The 18024-nt window shown below is 44.6% G+C and overlaps 1 protein-coding gene across 2 annotated transcripts in view; it reads right to left on the reverse strand.

Annotated features, from left to right (window-relative positions):
* SGPP2 (sphingosine-1-phosphate phosphatase 2) overlaps positions 1–18024 on the reverse strand; it is a 128545-nt gene that overhangs the window by 107462 nt on the left and 3059 nt on the right. Inside the window, exon 1 of one of the 2 annotated variants that reach the window (XM_019667822.1) lies at positions 5261–5556. The exons of the other annotated variant lie outside the window; for it this stretch is intronic. Coding sequence (XP_019523367.1) covers positions 5261–5479 — 219 coding nt within the window. The 5' untranslated portion in view covers positions 5480–5556. Of the gene's footprint in view, positions 1–5260; positions 5557–18024 lie in introns of those variants that run through there. 2 annotated transcript variants of the gene reach the window in all.

The raw sequence follows: 18024 nt of genomic DNA on the forward strand, positions 1-18024 counted from the left end.
TATATATATATATATATATATATATATATATATATATATATATATATATATATATATATATGTCACCTCTTTTTTATCCATTCATCCACTGATGAACACTCAGGTTACCTCCATATCTTGGCTACTGTAAACAACGTTGCAATGAACATATGGATGCATACATCCTCTCAAAGTAGCATTTTGGGTTTCTTTGGATAAATACCCAGAAGAGGGATTACTGGGTCCTTCTTCGATTCTCTGCTTCATCTAATCTACTGTTGATTCTCTCTAGTGTATTCTTCACTTCAGTTATTATATTATTTATTTCTGACTAGGTCCTTTTTATGTTCTCTATCTCCATTTTTATGTTTCCTAGCTCTTTGTTGAAGTTCTCACTGAGACCAGGGAGCATCCTTATAAGCAGTGTTTTGAACTCTGCATCTGGTAGATTATTTGTCTCTCTCTCTCTCTCTCTTTTTTTTTTAACAGATCCTGCCTCAGGTTTATTTGTACAAGTAAACAAATGACCTCCTTGGGCTTTATGAGGGCCTTGATAGCCTCAGCCCATGCACTCATGGCCTTGGCATTGTTGGTTTGCAGCCTCTTCAGGTCCTTCTGGTTGTGCTACTTGGTAAAGTGCATGTTCCTCAGGAACTTGGGATCCACCCCCTTAAGAGATTTGTATCTTTGTGATCAGGGGTTCTTGATGCTGTTTCTGTGCCATTTTCAGGACTGGTTGTGCGTGATGTGGCTCTTGGACTTGGCGATGTCTGCACCCAAGCCCACAGCTTTCAAACACCTGGGACCAGAAGAAAATGTTACTTGTCTCCATTTTGTTTAGCTCTGTTTCTGGAGCTATGTTCTGTTCTTTCATTTGGGACATGTCTCTTTGTCTCCCCATTTTGGCTGCCTCCCTGTGTTTGTTTATGTGTAGTATGTAGGGCTGCTATGCCTCCCGGTCTTAGTAGAGTGGCCTTCTGTAGTAGGTGTCCTGTGGGGCCAAGTGACACAATTTCCCTAGTCACCTGAGCCGGGTGCTCCAGATGTCACTTGTGTGGGTTGTATGTGCCTGCCTCTTGTAATTGAGACTTGGTTGTCATTTGCATGTCAGTGGGAGGGACTGACCCTCTGGCAGATTGGTTGTGAGGGCTGGCCATGACTATAGTGAAGAAGCCATTGTGTAGGGACTGACCCTATGGAGCAGGATTCACTTTAGCAGGGCTCTGGTTCCTGCCCAGTCTGCCATTCGGGTGTGTGGAGGTGGTTAGGTGGTACCCTGGTCTGAAGCCAGCCACCAGGTGTCTTGGCTCTGGGGCCTCTTGGGAGGGGCTCTGTTGCAGGCCATGGTCAGCCACTGCCTGTGTCCTGCCCGGGACTACTTCGTATGAGCTACAAAGTGACCTGCTGATGGTTGCCACTTTGCTGGGTTTGTAGGTACCTGCCAGAGGCTGAGCTGCAAACTAAGGCTGGCTGCCACCAGTGCCAGGCTTGGGGTTGCTTAACAAGAGGTACAGGGCATGCCAAGGCCAGATGCTGCTTGTTTGGGGTTTGTGAACATTTGAGAGATTTTAGGATGAACTAGGCCATTTGTATGGAAAAGCCACTGGAAGTGGCTTGAGTGGGGCAGGGTCGTAGGGAATCACCAGGGGAGGGAAAACAGTGTTAGACAAGCTGACGGAGACTCAGATATGGTGGCCACCTGCGTCTGCATGCAGGGAAGGGGGAGGGCTCAACAAAGGAACTATGACTTCTGCCAGCACTTCTGTCAGGGAGAAAGCTGCCCCTCCTCCTGTCACCCTGAAGCCAGACAACTCAGTTCCTCCCCATATGCCCCTAGCACCTTTCGAGCTGATGTCCCAGCACTGGAGCTCAGAACGAGTGAGTCCATCAGCGAGTAAGTCCATGTGTGGGCCCTTTAAGAAGAGCACCTGGGACTCCAGCTGTCTTCCATCTAACTCAGCCACAATCTCTGCTGGTTTTCAGACAGAAGTTGTGAAAACTAACTTCCTGGCACTGGGACCCTGGGCTGGGGAGCCTGGTGTGGGGCTGAGATCCCTAATTCCTCAGAGGGAACCTCCACTGCTGAGATACCATTCTCAATTTTTAACCACCACACATAGGTGTGGGAAACCCTGTTCCATCTCTCCACCCTTCCAGTCTCCAGGTAGCTTTTTCCAAATGTCCTTAGTTATAGGACTTCGGTTCACCTAGACTTCAGGTGATTCTCAATGATGGTTGTTCTGCAGTTTAGTTGTAATTCTGATGTGGTCAGGAGAGGAGGAAAGCACAGCATTTACCTACTCTGTCATCTTGATCAGAACAAGAAGTTTAGATTTGAGGGTCAGAAGACCTGACTGTGTGCGTATCTGGTAAGTTCGCAACAAAGCATTTAACTCGTCAGAACTCACACCTCTGTCTATGAAATTCATGGTTACTAGTACATATCTGAAGTCCAGTTGGACTTAATCAATGACAGCTTTGTGCAAGCCAAGACAAGCCCTGGTTTGTAAAACATGTAGTTAATCTTTAAGCTGGCAGTCTGTGGTGTTAAGAGAATTTGTAAAGGAAGGTCCTTAATCATGTCCTGTTTTAAAAATTAAAATGACTATAGAAAAGGTAGAATTTGAGAAAATTAGATTTGCTACAATGTAGTCACTCAAATGAAGAAAAACAACTTCTCTATTGTTTGAATGGTCTTAAATCAATGTTCTAATGTTGCCTGACTTCTAGGCTATGTGGAAGTTTTTGATTTTCAATATTTATTTTTAAATTTAAAAAAATCTTCAATTCTTTGTCTTGAATTTTTAGCCCTTTCTGAGTTTTTCCTGCTGTACAGTGAGTGCAGTTGTGTGTTGGATGGGAAGGTGGAAAACCCTTCCATTTGGCTTGCTGGAGGCCCAGGCTTCTCATGCAGCAAGAAGACACCTCTCTGCAAGAATCTACTTGTCTTGCTTTTAAATAACTGACTTTACATTGCAATCTGCATTCATTTATTCACAGAATCAACCGAGCTCCCATGTGCCAGGCATAGGAAGAAAACCATGAGCACACCAGGCAAGTTCCTGAATTCTCAGAGCTTATCATCCACCGCAGGACATTGGCAATAATCAGAACTCCACACAAGGGCTCATTTACACAGTGTGATAAAATGCAATGAAGAAACATAAGAAGCAAAGAGAATCTATAAAAGATGGGTGACACTGGAAGGTGAGCAAAGGTGTCTCTTGAGGAACTGACCTTTGAAACTGAAGGATGAGTGTGGATTATGTAGAGAACGGAAAGGCAGCTCAGGCAAGCCACAGGCTGGGCAAAGGGGAGGCCAAGGGTAAGGGTATCTGTTGGAGAAAAGTTTCCTCAACTGTTCCCTTAGAGTCCTATGGATTATCTGGGGCAGGTATGCAATCGTTTTCTTTTGGGAACTCCAACTGTATTTGCAAATTAAGCTTCCCAAGTCACTGGAAACCAACATACCTTTAAAAATATTCACTAACCTCTCCTTTACCAAATGCTCTCATGTTTTTTGTTTCTATCACATATCAATATGGTGATTTCTTATCATGAATTTTTAGCCTTCTCTTACTTTTTCCCTGCTCCACAGTGAGTGAGTTGTGTGTTGCATGGGAAGAAGGAAAGCCCTTACATTTGGTTCACTGAATGACCAGGTTCCTCCAGCAGCAAGAAGACACCTCTCTCAAGAAGCCTACCTAACGCTCTTTTAAAGGGCAAGAGGCCCCTTTTCCAGAACATGTTAGCAATGGTTATGTTTAAAAGAGTTTGAGAAGCACTAGTGGAAAAATGTACTCTGCCTTAGTTTCCTGAATGAGGGACACAGTGGAAGCTAAAGGAGAGAGCAGCCAGCGCACGCACCTGTGTGTGTAAACAGTGGGTGCACAGAAACACATGCCACCTTTCAGGCACGTGATGAGTTCTTATCCCCTCACTTGATAAAGACAAGTCACAAGGAAGGCAGGGAGGGGTGTCTCAAACTCATCAGTAATTTACTGGATGTCATGTGAGACAGAGAAGGGGAAAATAAAAGGAGAAAAAAAATATTGTAGAGGACTTTAGAGTGGAACACACAACCCCCACCCACCCTCCGAAATTCTATAATTCAGTGCCCACGATAGTCCACTCCACATAGAAGCCAGGTTCTTCACAATTCCTGTTACTAGATCTAGAAATCTAGAAATCGACACATAAATGCCATCCCTTTGTCACCAAAACTTCTAGGCAGAAAAAAATGTGGCTTCCTCCACCTCCCGCCAAAAAAAGGGAGAGCTGGAGGTGTTAATACATTGTTTCTTGTGTGCCACACTTTTTACTTTCCCCAGGGAAAGGGCAGCTTCTGCGGGTGCCCAGAGCATCTCACTGCGGCAGAGAGCCCTCCTTCCCGGGGGCAGCGCTCAGCCCTGGCAGACAGCAGCCCTGGCACCTGAGCATCTGCAGCCTGTTCGGTCTCTCCCGCCTGGAGTTGCCTGTGCGCTGCCGCAGTGGGTTGTATAACCACACTCGACCGCCTAGAGGGGAGCGCGGTAGGCTTCCCTCCTGACAGCATCTGTTAAAAGTCACTGGTGCCAGTTTACAAGACCCATCAGGCAGGAGGGCCCCCGAGACTCTGCGGGGAAGGGAGGAGGCCGAAGCGCTGGTAGGATCTCATCATTGGTGATGAGGCTGTGTTGCGGGTGGGGAGTAAGGTTTCTAAATCTCTCCAGGAGCAATAATCAACCCTCAAGTTCTGTCCTTGGAGCTGGTGGTGACACAGGAGGATGAAGAGCTCACCGAGTCCCGCTCCACGTCCTCATCAGTGCAGACCTGGAGAGGGGGGATGGGGCGGAAACTCCCGCAGGAGTTCTCAGCATTTCTCCCCTGGGAAGCCTCCAGTGAAAACGCCAAGGACGTCCCCGCTCCTTTTCAATTACGTAACTCTTACATAGTTGGGAGAATATACATGGACGTAATACATTTAACTACTTATGAAGGTAGATCTCTAAATAGACTGCATTTAAAGGTCGGGGGCGCATTTTAAGTCTGAATAGACCTAGCTGCCACCGGGCAGCGTTAGATGGTGGCATCCCGGTGACTGGACTCCCCTGCCCCTTCCCCTCCATACACAGCTCCAGGAGCCGGGTTGCGGGAGTGGACGGTGCCCTCTCGTCCCCGCAGGCTCGGTGTACTCCGGTCTCAGCATCGCAGAGTCTCCTGGACCAGCTAGTCCGCACGCAGCGGCAAGGGCTGCCCCCTCCCTGCCCTCGACCCAGGCGAACACCTGGCGCGCGGTTACCTGCGGGGCCGGGACTTTCCGCAGCCCATTGGCCGGACCACAGCCACCTTTGCCGTTGGCCTGGGGGCGATGTCCGACCCCCGGCGCCCGCACTGCGCCCTCCACCGGGCCCGCGCCGTTCTCGTGGGGGCCTTCATCCGGCGCCGGGAAGAGCCCGCAGCGGCGCTGGAAGCGGGCGACGAGCTGGGAATCCTGCAGGCTCCACAGCAGCTCGGCCATGGTGCGCCGGGTCCGCCGCCGCCGCCGCCGCCGCCGCGCCAGCGCCTTTAGCTGCGCTGTCCCCGCCGCCCTCGCACTCGCCGGCCACGCTCTCGGGGCGGAGGGCGGGCGGGGCCCCGGGCGCCCGCCCAATAGGTGCGCCTCTCGGGTCCTGGCGTCCGCACCGCGCTCCCAGAAGCGCAGGTGTCCGCCCCCACCCCGCTTCGGGCACGTCCGCGCGCCGCGGGCTCGGGCGGGCTCGGGCGCTCCCCGGGCGTCTGCTAGCTCGGATCAGGGCGGGGGAGCACAGGTGTCTAAACCGCGCCCCCTCCGCACGACCGCGCCCCCGCTCGCTCCCGGCTGGCGCTCACCTAATGGGGAGCGGCGGAGCGCTTGTGGGCCTGCGGGAGGCCAGCTCGCAGTGCGCCGTCTGATCGCTCAGTGACCTTCCTTTCACGCTTGAGCCCCTCATGAAGTCGGATTTGTCCTCCGGCTCCCCGCACCCAGCCCTCTACTGCTGCCTTTTCTTCCGGCAAGGAGAGTGAGCCCCCCAGGGGAAATCCCCACGTTCTTTTCCAAACTCTGCGTGATGCAACGTCTCCCCGAAGTCCCGGACTTCCTCGACCTGGCTCAAGAGCCGAAGTTCAAGGTAGACCCTGGGCGTTCCTCCGCATCCCCTGCCCTGCCCTTGTGATTTGGCAACTGGGCAGCAATTTTAGAGGCGTAGGTAGGAAAAGCTATTCTTTCTCGGTTTCCTGCATTAAGAAAGAGGACGCTTGCCACGCCTCCCACTTCTTCCGTTCTGTCTCCATTTACACAACGATCTTTCAGGAACCTTTAGACATGAAAAGAACAAGGTAGTCAAGGGCAGGGTGGAGGATTTGACATCTCACCGCACCTGGGCCTGTTTTAGGGCTCTCTTCAGAACAGCAAAGGAAACATTCTTTCAGGAGGTGTTTCCCTCCCACCCCCTATCCCCCACCCGAATCGCCTTGCAGGGGCGCTGAGATCCTACATAAGAGCCTCAGAGCTTTCTCACAAGGAGTGGAAGGCAACAGTCAAATTGGGCCCAGCTGATCAGCCAGCAACAAAAGGGCACTTCAGTCCTTGTCTTCTGTTTGCAGCAGAAGGCCGCGCATTTCCTGGTAGCCTACTAAGCATTTGGTTACACAAATGACTGGCAACGAACACCTGCCACTACTGTGCTTATCCAGTTGTGCTTTTAGTCTAGGAGTCTCTGGGCTGGAGCTTTCAAGGATGATTTGGTCTCCTTCGTGCCTTAGTTTCTGCTCTCCTTCCCATCTGGAGAGCAAGATCAAGGTGTCTGAGAGAGCAATGAAACTCGTGGGAGACACCATTTTCTATTTAACTTACTGAAGATGCACAGAGCTGTTGTTATACTCCAGCTGTGTCACACAGATGTCTAGTCCTGGAAGCACACGGTGCCTCTCGCCAACGTTGCTCTCATTTACAGCCACTAGGACCCAACCCTGTGGTTTAGTTTTAAAAGCTGGAGTTGGAGAAGGTCAGGAACTGTTCTTTTTCTGAGTTAATGGAACTTGTTCTCCCAGAAAGACACTTGAGTGATGTGTCTCTCAAATTTGATGCTTCAATTGTCCTTTTTCCCAACTAGGAAAAAGAGGCAAAGCAAAACATGACACATGTTGCATAAGGCCTAATAACTGTATTCAGACAATGCATTTTGTCTCCTTGGAGGAGAGGGTACTGACTTCAGCTTCCAGGGACTGTTGCTTCAGATTCTTCCTCTGATAAAACAATAATCCTCAGTTCTTATCTTCCTTATAAGGCTGTTACGTGTGGCAGTCCTTGGCTCATGGCTGTATCATTCCAATCTCTTCCTCTGTTGTTGGATGGTGATCTCCCTGTGTGATTCTGTGTCCAAATCTCCCTCTTCTTACAAGGACACCAGTCGTTGGATTAGCATCCACTCTAATCTAGTATGACCTCATCATTTTAACATGATAACATCTACAAATATTCTACTTCCAAATAGTCACAGGTTCTGGACAGACATGAATTTGTGGGGAACACTATTAAACCCAGCACAAGTACTTCCTCTGTGCCAGGCGTGTGATCAGTGTTTTTGCACCATGACTTGTTGAACCCCCTCTTCTCCCAGCAGCCCTGTGAAGGAACCACTCATCATCCATGTATTTGACACTGTTTGCACAGTATCAGGCACTATTTTGGGCCTGCAGGTACATCAGTGTAAAAAAACAAGAGCCCCTCCATCAAGGAACTTATATTTTAATAAGGGAGACAGCTAATAGGAAATCATAAAAGTATATACTTTTAGGGAGTGATAAGTGCTTTGGAGAGAGAGGAGCATGGTGGGTGGGGTACAGGGGAGACATATTTAGGTAACCTGGTTACGTCTGAGAAGTTGGATATTTGTGCAGAGACCTGAAAGAAACCAAGGAGCTCAACTTATCAAGATGAGGAGAAAGAGCATTTTGGACAGAGGGAATTGCAGCTGTGAAGGCCTTGAGACAGGCCCAAGCTCAGCGTGATGGAGGAGCCACCAGGAAGAACGCCAACATGGCTGGAGACACTTGAGGACAGGGGTGGACTTGGGAGAGGTGGGCTGCAGCTAGAGCAAGTAGGGTGGCATAGGCTGTAATAGGAAGGAACGCTCCCACTTTACATTTGAGAAAACTGAGGCTCAGAGATAGGAAACGTGCCAAAAGCCACACAGCTGATAACTGGTAGAAGGATGATTTAACCCAGGTCTGCCTGACTCCAATACTTGTTCTCTTTATTACTGAAATACATTCTGTTCCCAGAATTTATCTTTACTCTTTACTTTTGTATTGAAAAGTAATCCCAGTGTGTAGTAAGTGTTCAATAAATATCGAGTCAGTGAACGCTGTTCTAGACTAAGTAAAACCTCACATTTTTTAAATGCTCTTAGAGTTCACCTATTTTCGAATTGTTGCATGTAGATTCTACAAGCACCCTAGGGAGCAAGTGGTTTTTCTCTCCATTTTATAAAGGAGGAAAATTGAGGCTCTGAGATGTGAGGTGATTTTTCCCAAAGTTACAAAATGTATTAGATACTTTTTGGGTTCTGCCATCTCACACTGCTCTTATGGGAGAATTTCCTTCTTCCTGCACCCTCTCTACCTGTAGGATGGGAGAGGATATTGGCAGCCATGTTTCAGCCCCCTGGCCAAGGCTAATTGGCTCTGGACTGGACACTTGACCAAATGTAGACTCATCAAATGCTTTCTTTTGGGGAATTTGGATTCAAAGACCCCAGTCAGTATCTGTTAAAATAAAGAGAAGAAAATTTAAAAACTGGAGACCACACTGGGAGGGTGTGGGGGGAGAGAGCTCTGCCATATGCTAGCGAGGGAGAAATAAAGCAGACATACAGAGAAGGTAGGCAAGGGGAGCGAATGACCCCTGAGAGCCAGCTCTTTGCAGGGTGCCTGGTTCCAGTCCTGTGAGGTTCTTCCTTCCCTGGGTTCCTTAGCTACCCCCTGAGTCCCTGGTAAAAATTCCCCATTTCTGTTACTTGTGACCTGAAGAGGCTTAATTCAGCCAGCCAGGAACTGGCAGAACATGGAACCTGAGAGTCTAGAATTCACACCTGAGCAGCTTCCCACCTTTATGTCACCAGCACAGGGTCACCAAAGCCCCGCCCACTTCTTATTGTTGGAGGCTTCTTGCTGCCATAGAAACAACCAGTTCCTACCCACCCCTTGGGGTATTGGAAAGGGCTGCAGCGTCAAGGTTTCCTAAGAGATTCTGCAACTCAGTGAAACTGTTGACAATATTTCATCTCATGATGAATCAAATTGCTTCCTGGAAATTGCCAGACATCTAGTCACTTTACATGGGTAATTCATTCCACGATCCAAGCAAACTTTAGGTACACAACCCTTTCAGTATTTACAAACTACTATATGTGAGTTTGGTCTGGCAGGGTTATTTTTAATGCTAATTTATATATTTGCATATATGTTATGTAAAGTACCTGAAGATTCATAGCCTTAACAGATCATAGACAATATTTGTTGATAAACTGATTAGAGAGCTAGACTCCATGGACCATCCAGTTCACTGAAATTTTGAAATGCAAAACGCAGAACTCAACTTATGTGTTCAGGTGCAACCCCTTTCTTTTCTCTAATGAAAAACATTTGTTTTCTATCTGGGCATTTTCAATAAATCATGAATAATATCATCATAATAAAATTCTGTCCTTGAGGGAAGGAAAAAAAAATACCTTTCAGGCTGAGAACAATTTCCGCTTAAAACCTTGCTTTAAAATAAAACAGTTGCAGGTGATGTTCCTGCAAACGGGGACAGAAAGAAGGAAAGCAATAAGAAAGACGAGGTAGGAGTCTTGGATTTCCCCTGCAGGACACTTTCAAGGAATGCTCCAGTCTGCATGCTTTCACAACCATGAATATTGGTTAATAGTTTGCTGTTAACCAGGACTTCTTGGTTTGAATCCAGTGGAATCAAATCATATGAGACCAAATAGTTTTGTCCCAGGACTTTGATGGATTTTGACCACTTTATAAGGGATGTTTTAGAGTTTAGCAAGCTGTACTTACCTAAAAAGCTTGGAAGAAGTGAGAAATCTCTTATGCCAACCAACTTTTAAAAGTCAATCCTTCTCTTTGTCTGGCTTATGCTTTGATAAAACATCTGATAAAGAAAAGGGACTTTCTTGCGATTCCATCAGGCTTGCACTGGGTCGGTCAAGCTCAAGTACAGAGCGCCCCAACTTAAGACGAGGAAAATGTATTTGCTCACAAGCGGCCTCGTAGGGATGGCCACTTTCATGCCTAAAGAATATTCTCTATTAATATCACTCACTGTTGAGTCCTTTGCAATAACCAGTTTTGTAAACACTTTTATAATATGATGCAATCTACAAGTTCAGTTAACANTGATGAAAACAGATGCACAATAGTTTCCAAATGAGGTGTTGCATTCTGTCTCTGTTTTATGGAAACTGTAACGTTAAGTTTTAATATAATTTACATAAGATTCTCAGGTGTTCCACCTATTTTAAAGTACCTTAGATACTTACATATATCTTTTTCAAATATTTAGCTTTTGGTTCACCAACCTCATTCTTGTGAAATGTCTTTATGGAAACAATAATTTTTTCCAAACTATAATTTTATGTTATGGAATATGACACAAGCTAATTCGTACTAGAGAAATTAATTGTTCTCATGTAAACTTGATTTAAAGCACTAGCATAATTACCTAGAGAAATTTTGCTCTGACTTTTTGAGCACCTGTGATTACTAAAGATGTAGTATAAAAGTAATGCTCATGTGCTTTTCTACTCTACAATGCTTTTTAAAGAATTTTGTGAAGAAAGAACTTTTTATTAGAATAGCTGAGCATAAGCATTGGGTGGCACGGTCTAGATCTTATTATCTACTAACTGCATGATATTGCCTTCTCTCCACTGTGCGAAGCCCTGCTTTACTCTCCAGGCCAAATCCTGGCCACCAAGAGAGGGATCAGCATTGAGATCGACTCAGTTTTGCTGTTGGTTTACGTTCACCCTTTTGAGACCATTTGGCATGAATGGCACCTTGGGTTCTGGTGGTCCCATCTCCCAGGGACTGGGCGCCCAAACCATCACACTCCTGCATTTTATCCTTATCTGCAGCTTCTGACTTCGCCAGTGACACAGTCACCTGAGTCCTTGAACTTGCTCTTCTGTAAAAGTGATAACCAGGGGTTTTGTTGTGTTTTCTTTTTTCTTTCAAGTTATTTTTACATTACATTTGACAATACAATATTACCGTATATTAGTTTCAGGTGTACAACACAGTGAGCAATGACCTGTTTTTTAAAGCTAAGGGTTTTTGGGTTTTTTTCTTAGTAATTCATACACATAGGGAAAAACACAACCCATAATGTATAGAACTAGCCCACAACTGCTGGACACTTATAGCTGTTCCCCATGTTTGCTCTCAGAAACAAGGCTGCAGTAAGCATCATACTGCATTCATCTTGGTGCAGAGATTCTTTAAACATCTATTAGGTAAGCTCTTGGAAGTGGACCTGCTGGGTAAAAGGGCCATGCATTGTTAGTTTTAAAAGATATTCCAGGGGGTGATGATTAACTCAGTTGATTAGAGCATGATGCTGGTAACACCACGGTTGCCGGTTCAATCCCCGCATGGGCCACTGTGAGCTGTGCCCTCCCTAAAAGAGTCAACTATGCCATTGTAGCATGAAAGCAATGTATAACCAATGACCATGGCTTTCCCCAATTAAAAAAAAGATATTCCAAAATTATCCTACAGAGACATCACCAATGTCAAGGCCCTCTCAGGGGATATGAAACTCATCCCCTACTCAATCGCTGATCCTGAGCATTATCAATATCTTAATATTTGCCTATTTCGTAGGCAAAGGGCATCTCATTACCTTAATTTGTTTCTTTATAATTATAAAGGTTTATTGCGCTATTGTATCTCCTTTGTTATGACCTGCCTAATCATTTTCCTTTGCTCATTTTTCTATTTTTTCCCCATATTTGCTTATGGATTCTTTGTAGAGTCACAAAACTGGCTCTTTGTCCATAATATGTACGGCAATATTTTTCCAGTTGTCATTTAGCTTTTTATTTTTATGTCATTTCTGCCATGCAGAATTTTAAAATTTTGGGTAGTGTATTTAGCAATTTTTTTCCTTCAGGGAATTAATTTGGAATTTGTAATATGCTTTTGTATATTAAAAAAGGGGCCACATATTAAACCTGACAGATGCAGGACCATGCAGGCCTTACAAACTCAGATACCGAAAGTAACCACATAGGATGCTCTGAACATAAAAATTCCTAACTGAAACCAGGTCATGGATGGAGGGTAGTCACATCCTAGGCCTGTAGCTTCTTTGACAAAGGTGGATCTTTACCTTGAGCGAGCCTGTCTATGGTCTTTTTGCATCTAAGATAACATACCTTTAAAATGTCAGAGCTCTCTCCTTTTCCAGACCCCTCAGGGCACAACCTCCACCAGAGCATGAGACCACAGGACCCCTCATTGTTGTCTTGTTCCCCGAATACCACCTCTATGTGCTGTAAAATGTTAATTAATTAATTATCCCGCACCCACCAATGTAAAAGAAGTGTGTGTTTCTCTATTTGGCCTTTTTATCCAATCCCAGAAATTCCTCCACTTTCCTTTCTCCCACCCCCTTAATCTACCACCAATGGATTTCAGGTAACCCTCCTTACACCTCCTCCTTTCATTCTAATGTATAAAATAAGCGGCAAAACTGCCATTCTCTGGAGCAGGTTCTCAATCCATTGAGACTTTGCTTCCCGGCAATTGTCAGATTGGCTCAAATAAACTCATAACAATTCTCTACAGATTTGGACATTCCTTATGTTGACACTTTACAAAGTCTTCTATATGCTCACATTATTTTCTAGAAATCCACCCACATTTTCTTCCAATACTTTTACTATTTCAGTTTTTAAGTTTAATAGCGCTTTATCTGGAATTTGTTTTGGTGTTGGAACTGAAGTAGGGATCTAGCTCCCTCAACCCAACTCGGCCTTATCAACCATCTTTCTCTATTTCGTGTTATCTGTCAAGAGTACTATGGGCAGAAGCTGAGACCATTAGAATTCCATTAGAATTCAATTAAATGAAGGTGTTCAACTTCTCCTTATCCATTTCCTCCCCCTTCTCTTTCTCTATTCTTTCCCCCTCTGCTTTCCTCTCCTCCCTTTTCATCTCTACAAAAGAATGGATGAGTTTCAGAAGAGGAACACACTGCTTTATATAATGCCTACATCACAATGTCTACCTACTTGCTTAATTGAGTTTCAGCTGCATCCACGTGGTCTGAGTAGCGCTGATTTTTAAGTTCCCTTCCATTTCAGCAACACCCTCAGTCTCCCTTCTTCTACCAGCTTCTCTTCCTCTGCCCTTAAATTTTCAAAATTCTCCACTCTCTTGGGAAAACAAGATGCAAAACAAAAGTAAGACCTTTTCAGACTCTGCTGCCTCTTTGGGTATCTTTCCAATTTCTTTCATTGTCTACTAATTTCTTAAATCAATGTCTACCTTGATTGCTGCCTTTTCGACTCAACCCATTTTCTCCTTAATACCCTGCAATCTGTCTTCAGTATCCACTGCCATATTCAAACTGTTGTTTTTAATTAAATATCGTCCTTCACCTCTCTCTCATTTCTGGTACGGTGCTTCATTCTTTCTTTTTTAAGATTCACTTTTTGTTTTTTGCTATCTCCTATCCAAATGGTTCTCAACAGGGAGGAGAAAAAAGAGGTGGGATTTTGCCCTGAAGGGACTAAAGGAGTTCAAAACAGGCCTCCTCGAGATGTGCCGCTTTGGTACGTAAATTATTTTGAGCTGAAGGCATAGAGACCCTGCAGGGCTCACGAGAAACTTTTATTTCTCCCTTAGAGAATTTTAACTTTAACTTTCTGTCTCTGAATCTCTCATGTATGTGGGGGTCTCTGACTTTCTCATACATGTGGGGTCCCGTACATATGTATGTAATTAAATTTGGTTATTTNAAACATGCCTGCACCTTACAAAGCCTTCAACATAAATCTGAAAGCACTGAAACATACAAATAGGAACAGAACTTTGATGGCAGAGCAAAAAAAAATCACAAGGATTTTGTGATAGGAAAGGGCGGGAGTTAAAACAAAAAACCTGTGTGAGGCCCAATCTCTGCTCTCATAAAGGCGTGGTAGGCAGAATTCCCAGATTCCCAGCAACTGTGTACATACACCTTCTCCCAGTTACAGTCATGCTATTTTAATAATGGGGATAGGTTCTGAGTAATGCATTGTTACGTCATTTTGTTGTTGTGTGAACATCCTAGTGCACTTACACAAACCTAGACAACATAGCCTATGACACACTTAGGCTTACATGATACAGCTTAGTACTCCTAGGTCATAAGCCTGCAGAGCATGTTACTGTATAAAAAAATACAAGATTAAATCAAGCACAAGAGCACATGGTGCAATCAGGAGACACAGTAAAAATGTGATATATGGGGCTGCAGCTGGCATAACATGGCATACTGTTTCACAGCAAACTTTTTTATAAGTAGAAAGGGCACACTCTAAAATAACAATAAAAAGTATAGTAAGTACATAAAACAGCAAGAATCAGTTATTATCATTATCAAGAGTTGTGTACTGTACATAGTGGAATGTGCTATACTTTTATACAGCTGGCAGTGCAGTAAGCTCATTTACACCAGCATCACCACAAACAGGTGAAGTAATGCTTTTTGCAATATGACATTATGACAGCTAGGACATTACGAAGCGACAGGAATTTTTCAGCTCCATTACCATCTTAAGGAACTACCATCCTATATGTGGCCAATGTCATTATGCAGTGTGTGACTGTGTTCAGTCGAATGCTAATCTAGGTACAGAGGTAGTTAAGGTTGAAAATTAGTTGATTTTAAAATGGGGGCGATTACCCTGGTGGGCCTGACTTAAGCTCGTGAACCCTTTAAGTCAGGGATTTGACGTGTGAGAAGTTCTCCCAAGCCGACTTGAAAATGACTAGGGCGAGGAATGCGGGTAGCCTCTGGGAGCTGAAAGCTGCCTCTGGCTTATGACCAACCAGGAAGTGGGCAGTCCTAAAATTACAAGGAACTGAATTCTGCTACAATCATGTGAGCTTGAAAGAGGACCCTGAGGTCCAGAAAGGAATGCAGCCCCGTTGGGCAGCTTGATTTCAACCTTGTGAAATCCGAAGCAGAGATCTCAACTCAGCCATGCCCAGACTCCTGACCCAGGGGAACTGTGAGATAACAAATTAATGCTGCTTTGAATGGAAAAGTATGTGATAATGTTTATGCAGCGATAGAAAACTAATACAGAAGGGAACTTGGGTAAGACATATTGTGGAGAGCACGTCGGCAAGTCAGCAACTCGTGGAATCTAGACATTGAGAGTAGAAAGAGCCAACACAGCCCTTCCCTATAACGCTTCTATTTTCTTTAATTACATACACTTAAGAGTGGTATCAGTAAGGAATGCTTTCACCTGCAAGCAGTGGAACACTCAACTACTAGTGCTGAAGAGGGAACATTGAGTAGCACAAGCACATTTTCTCCCAGAGCTGGTGTGGCTGCTCAGTGAGGCTGCCATCATCTTTTCTGTCTTTCTGAATTGCTGCCATTTTGAATTTGTTTTCTTTGCCCTCGTGGGTCATTATTGCAAGACAGCTGCTGCACCTCCAGGCACCCCATGCTTTCTAGCAGGAAGAAAGGGATGGGCAANCACTTATATAATTTATGCAATGATCTCCCTGACTAGTCTAGTACCCATCTGGCATTATACATAGTTGTTGGAACATTATTGACTATATTCTCTCTCTATGCTGTACTTTACATCCCCGTGACTATTTCGTATTTCTTAATCCCTTCACCTTTCACCATGTCCTAAACCCTTCTCCCCTCTGGCAGCCATCAGTTTGTTCACTGATTAAATATTTTAAAGAAGAAGAATTCCATTATGTTCAGAAGCCAGTACCACTGGATGTTGGTCACATAAATGGGATATTTTAATTTTGATATAAATAATTATGTGTTTGGTTCATATGACACTTGCCATTAAAGTGGATTAGGATCCACTTATTCTCAGATGACTTAGATCTAAATATGTTCATTTCAAACTATAAAGAAAAAAGCTTCATTGTGCCAAGTTTAATTAGGTTAACCATGATTATAGAAGTAAACCATCTACCTCAGATATGTTATTTGAAAAAACTTCTGTTGCTTCCAGAGAGGATAGCGCCTCTAAAAATGACCATGAGAAAAGAAACATGTGTCTGACAACAGGAGCAGAGCTTATATGGCAGCTGGTCACCTTACAGGTCAGAGATCAGCTTCTTAGGCTGAAGGCGGAAGCCTGATCGTATTGCTAAAAATACACACCAGTGTTTGGCTTTTAGATAACAAATGGGCTGACACAGAATTAATCACATGAGGCTAAGAACACCTTACAGAATAGCTGTGACACAGTGCCCTGGGCCATGCTCATAATAATACACCACTGTATCTTGGCTGTCAGACCAACTGTCCTCCCATTTGAAGAATGTATGCAAAATTATCAACTTAGCAGTGGAAGAGAAAGCTCATGGAAATGTGAGATCTGATAATCAAGTAAAACGATGATATTTTACACATATCGCCAACTTCTATCCTCAAAATAGCTCCTTGTCACAGGAACCACTTGTTTTTGTACAGTAGCACCAGATTTACCTGCTTGTTCCCGTAACTCAGTACAGAGAACACTCAATTTTTGAGTCAAGTTCTCTTAGTAGCTGTATGACCTCGGGCAAGAATCCACTTCATTCTGAGACGTAACCTTCTCATCGATGAAATGGGGTTAATGAAACCATTGGATACTGTGGAAATAAAATAAGCATGAGATCTCAAAGCAGAGAGGCTGGCAGAAACTACGTGCATCCTTTTTGTCTTTAAATTGAACATATAACAAGGAACTCAACCTGAGTCATTGACTAGACTCTGAGGTTGATTCACAGTAAGTGGTAACTGGGAGGCTAGTTGCCAGCCCAAAATCCNCAATGCTTTTTAGGTTGCTATTCTGCCCCATTAAAATATTTGGTTAAGAAATACTTGTGGGGCCTTATAAATCCACATTCTATTCATGAACTGAGTTTATTAACCATAAGTTTATTAAATGCCATTTGTACGAATGAAGTAATTGGTATCTGTGGATTTGCTGAACACTAGAAAGGATGCTGGAATGTTCTTTGAGTAATTTTGCGTATTACTTTCAAACAAGTGAGCTTTTAATTCCCAAGAACCAGGAACGTGTCCCCTTGTTTCGGTGAATGCAAAATATTCTGCCGAGCCTGGCCTGTATGTTCAGCGTCTTTGTCTATAGTTGCTTAACATCCGCTCTGGTGATTAGTATCGAGATAGCATAGCTGAATCTGGTCCAGTGTCACTGACCCAGGGACAGTGAACTCACCCACGTCTTAGGGATCCTCAGGAGAAAGTGGCTTTGCCACTGAATCAGAGTGCTGGGTTCCTGGAGGCATGGACACTTCAGAGAGTCAGCAGGCAGGAGTCCGCACATCACCAGCCGGCACCATCGCAGCTGAAATGGAGGGCCTTTGCTGTGTGGGAGGAAGGAAGACAATATTTTGATCGTTGTTATGCCAGTCCACAGAACTGTGTCTTATAGATGCATTTCTTTTCTATGATTTAAAAAAACAAAAACAAAATTTCTAAGCTCTCCCTTTAACACAGGGGCTGGAGGCCTAAAGACTACATTTCCCAAACTCATTCTTACTGGCAGAGGTCTGGTTTAGCGTCCTCCCATGAGAGGTGCTGGTGTGATATTTGAAAATGAGGGCAAAGCAGAAGCCATTTTGCTCCTGCAGCACTGGCAGCTTATTGTTGATGCTGCCGCAGATGACAGATGTGAGGATGGCCGGCAGCTTCTGGGCAGCTCGCTGTGAACCACCCACTTGTATGACTCACCACAGGATCCTGTCACTCCTTTGTGTCCTGATGGCCTAAAT

Source organism: Hipposideros armiger, unplaced genomic scaffold, assembly GCF_001890085.2.
Source record: "Hipposideros armiger isolate ML-2016 unplaced genomic scaffold, ASM189008v1 scaffold_507, whole genome shotgun sequence".
Lineage (NCBI taxonomy): Eukaryota > Metazoa > Chordata > Mammalia > Chiroptera > Hipposideridae > Hipposideros > Hipposideros armiger.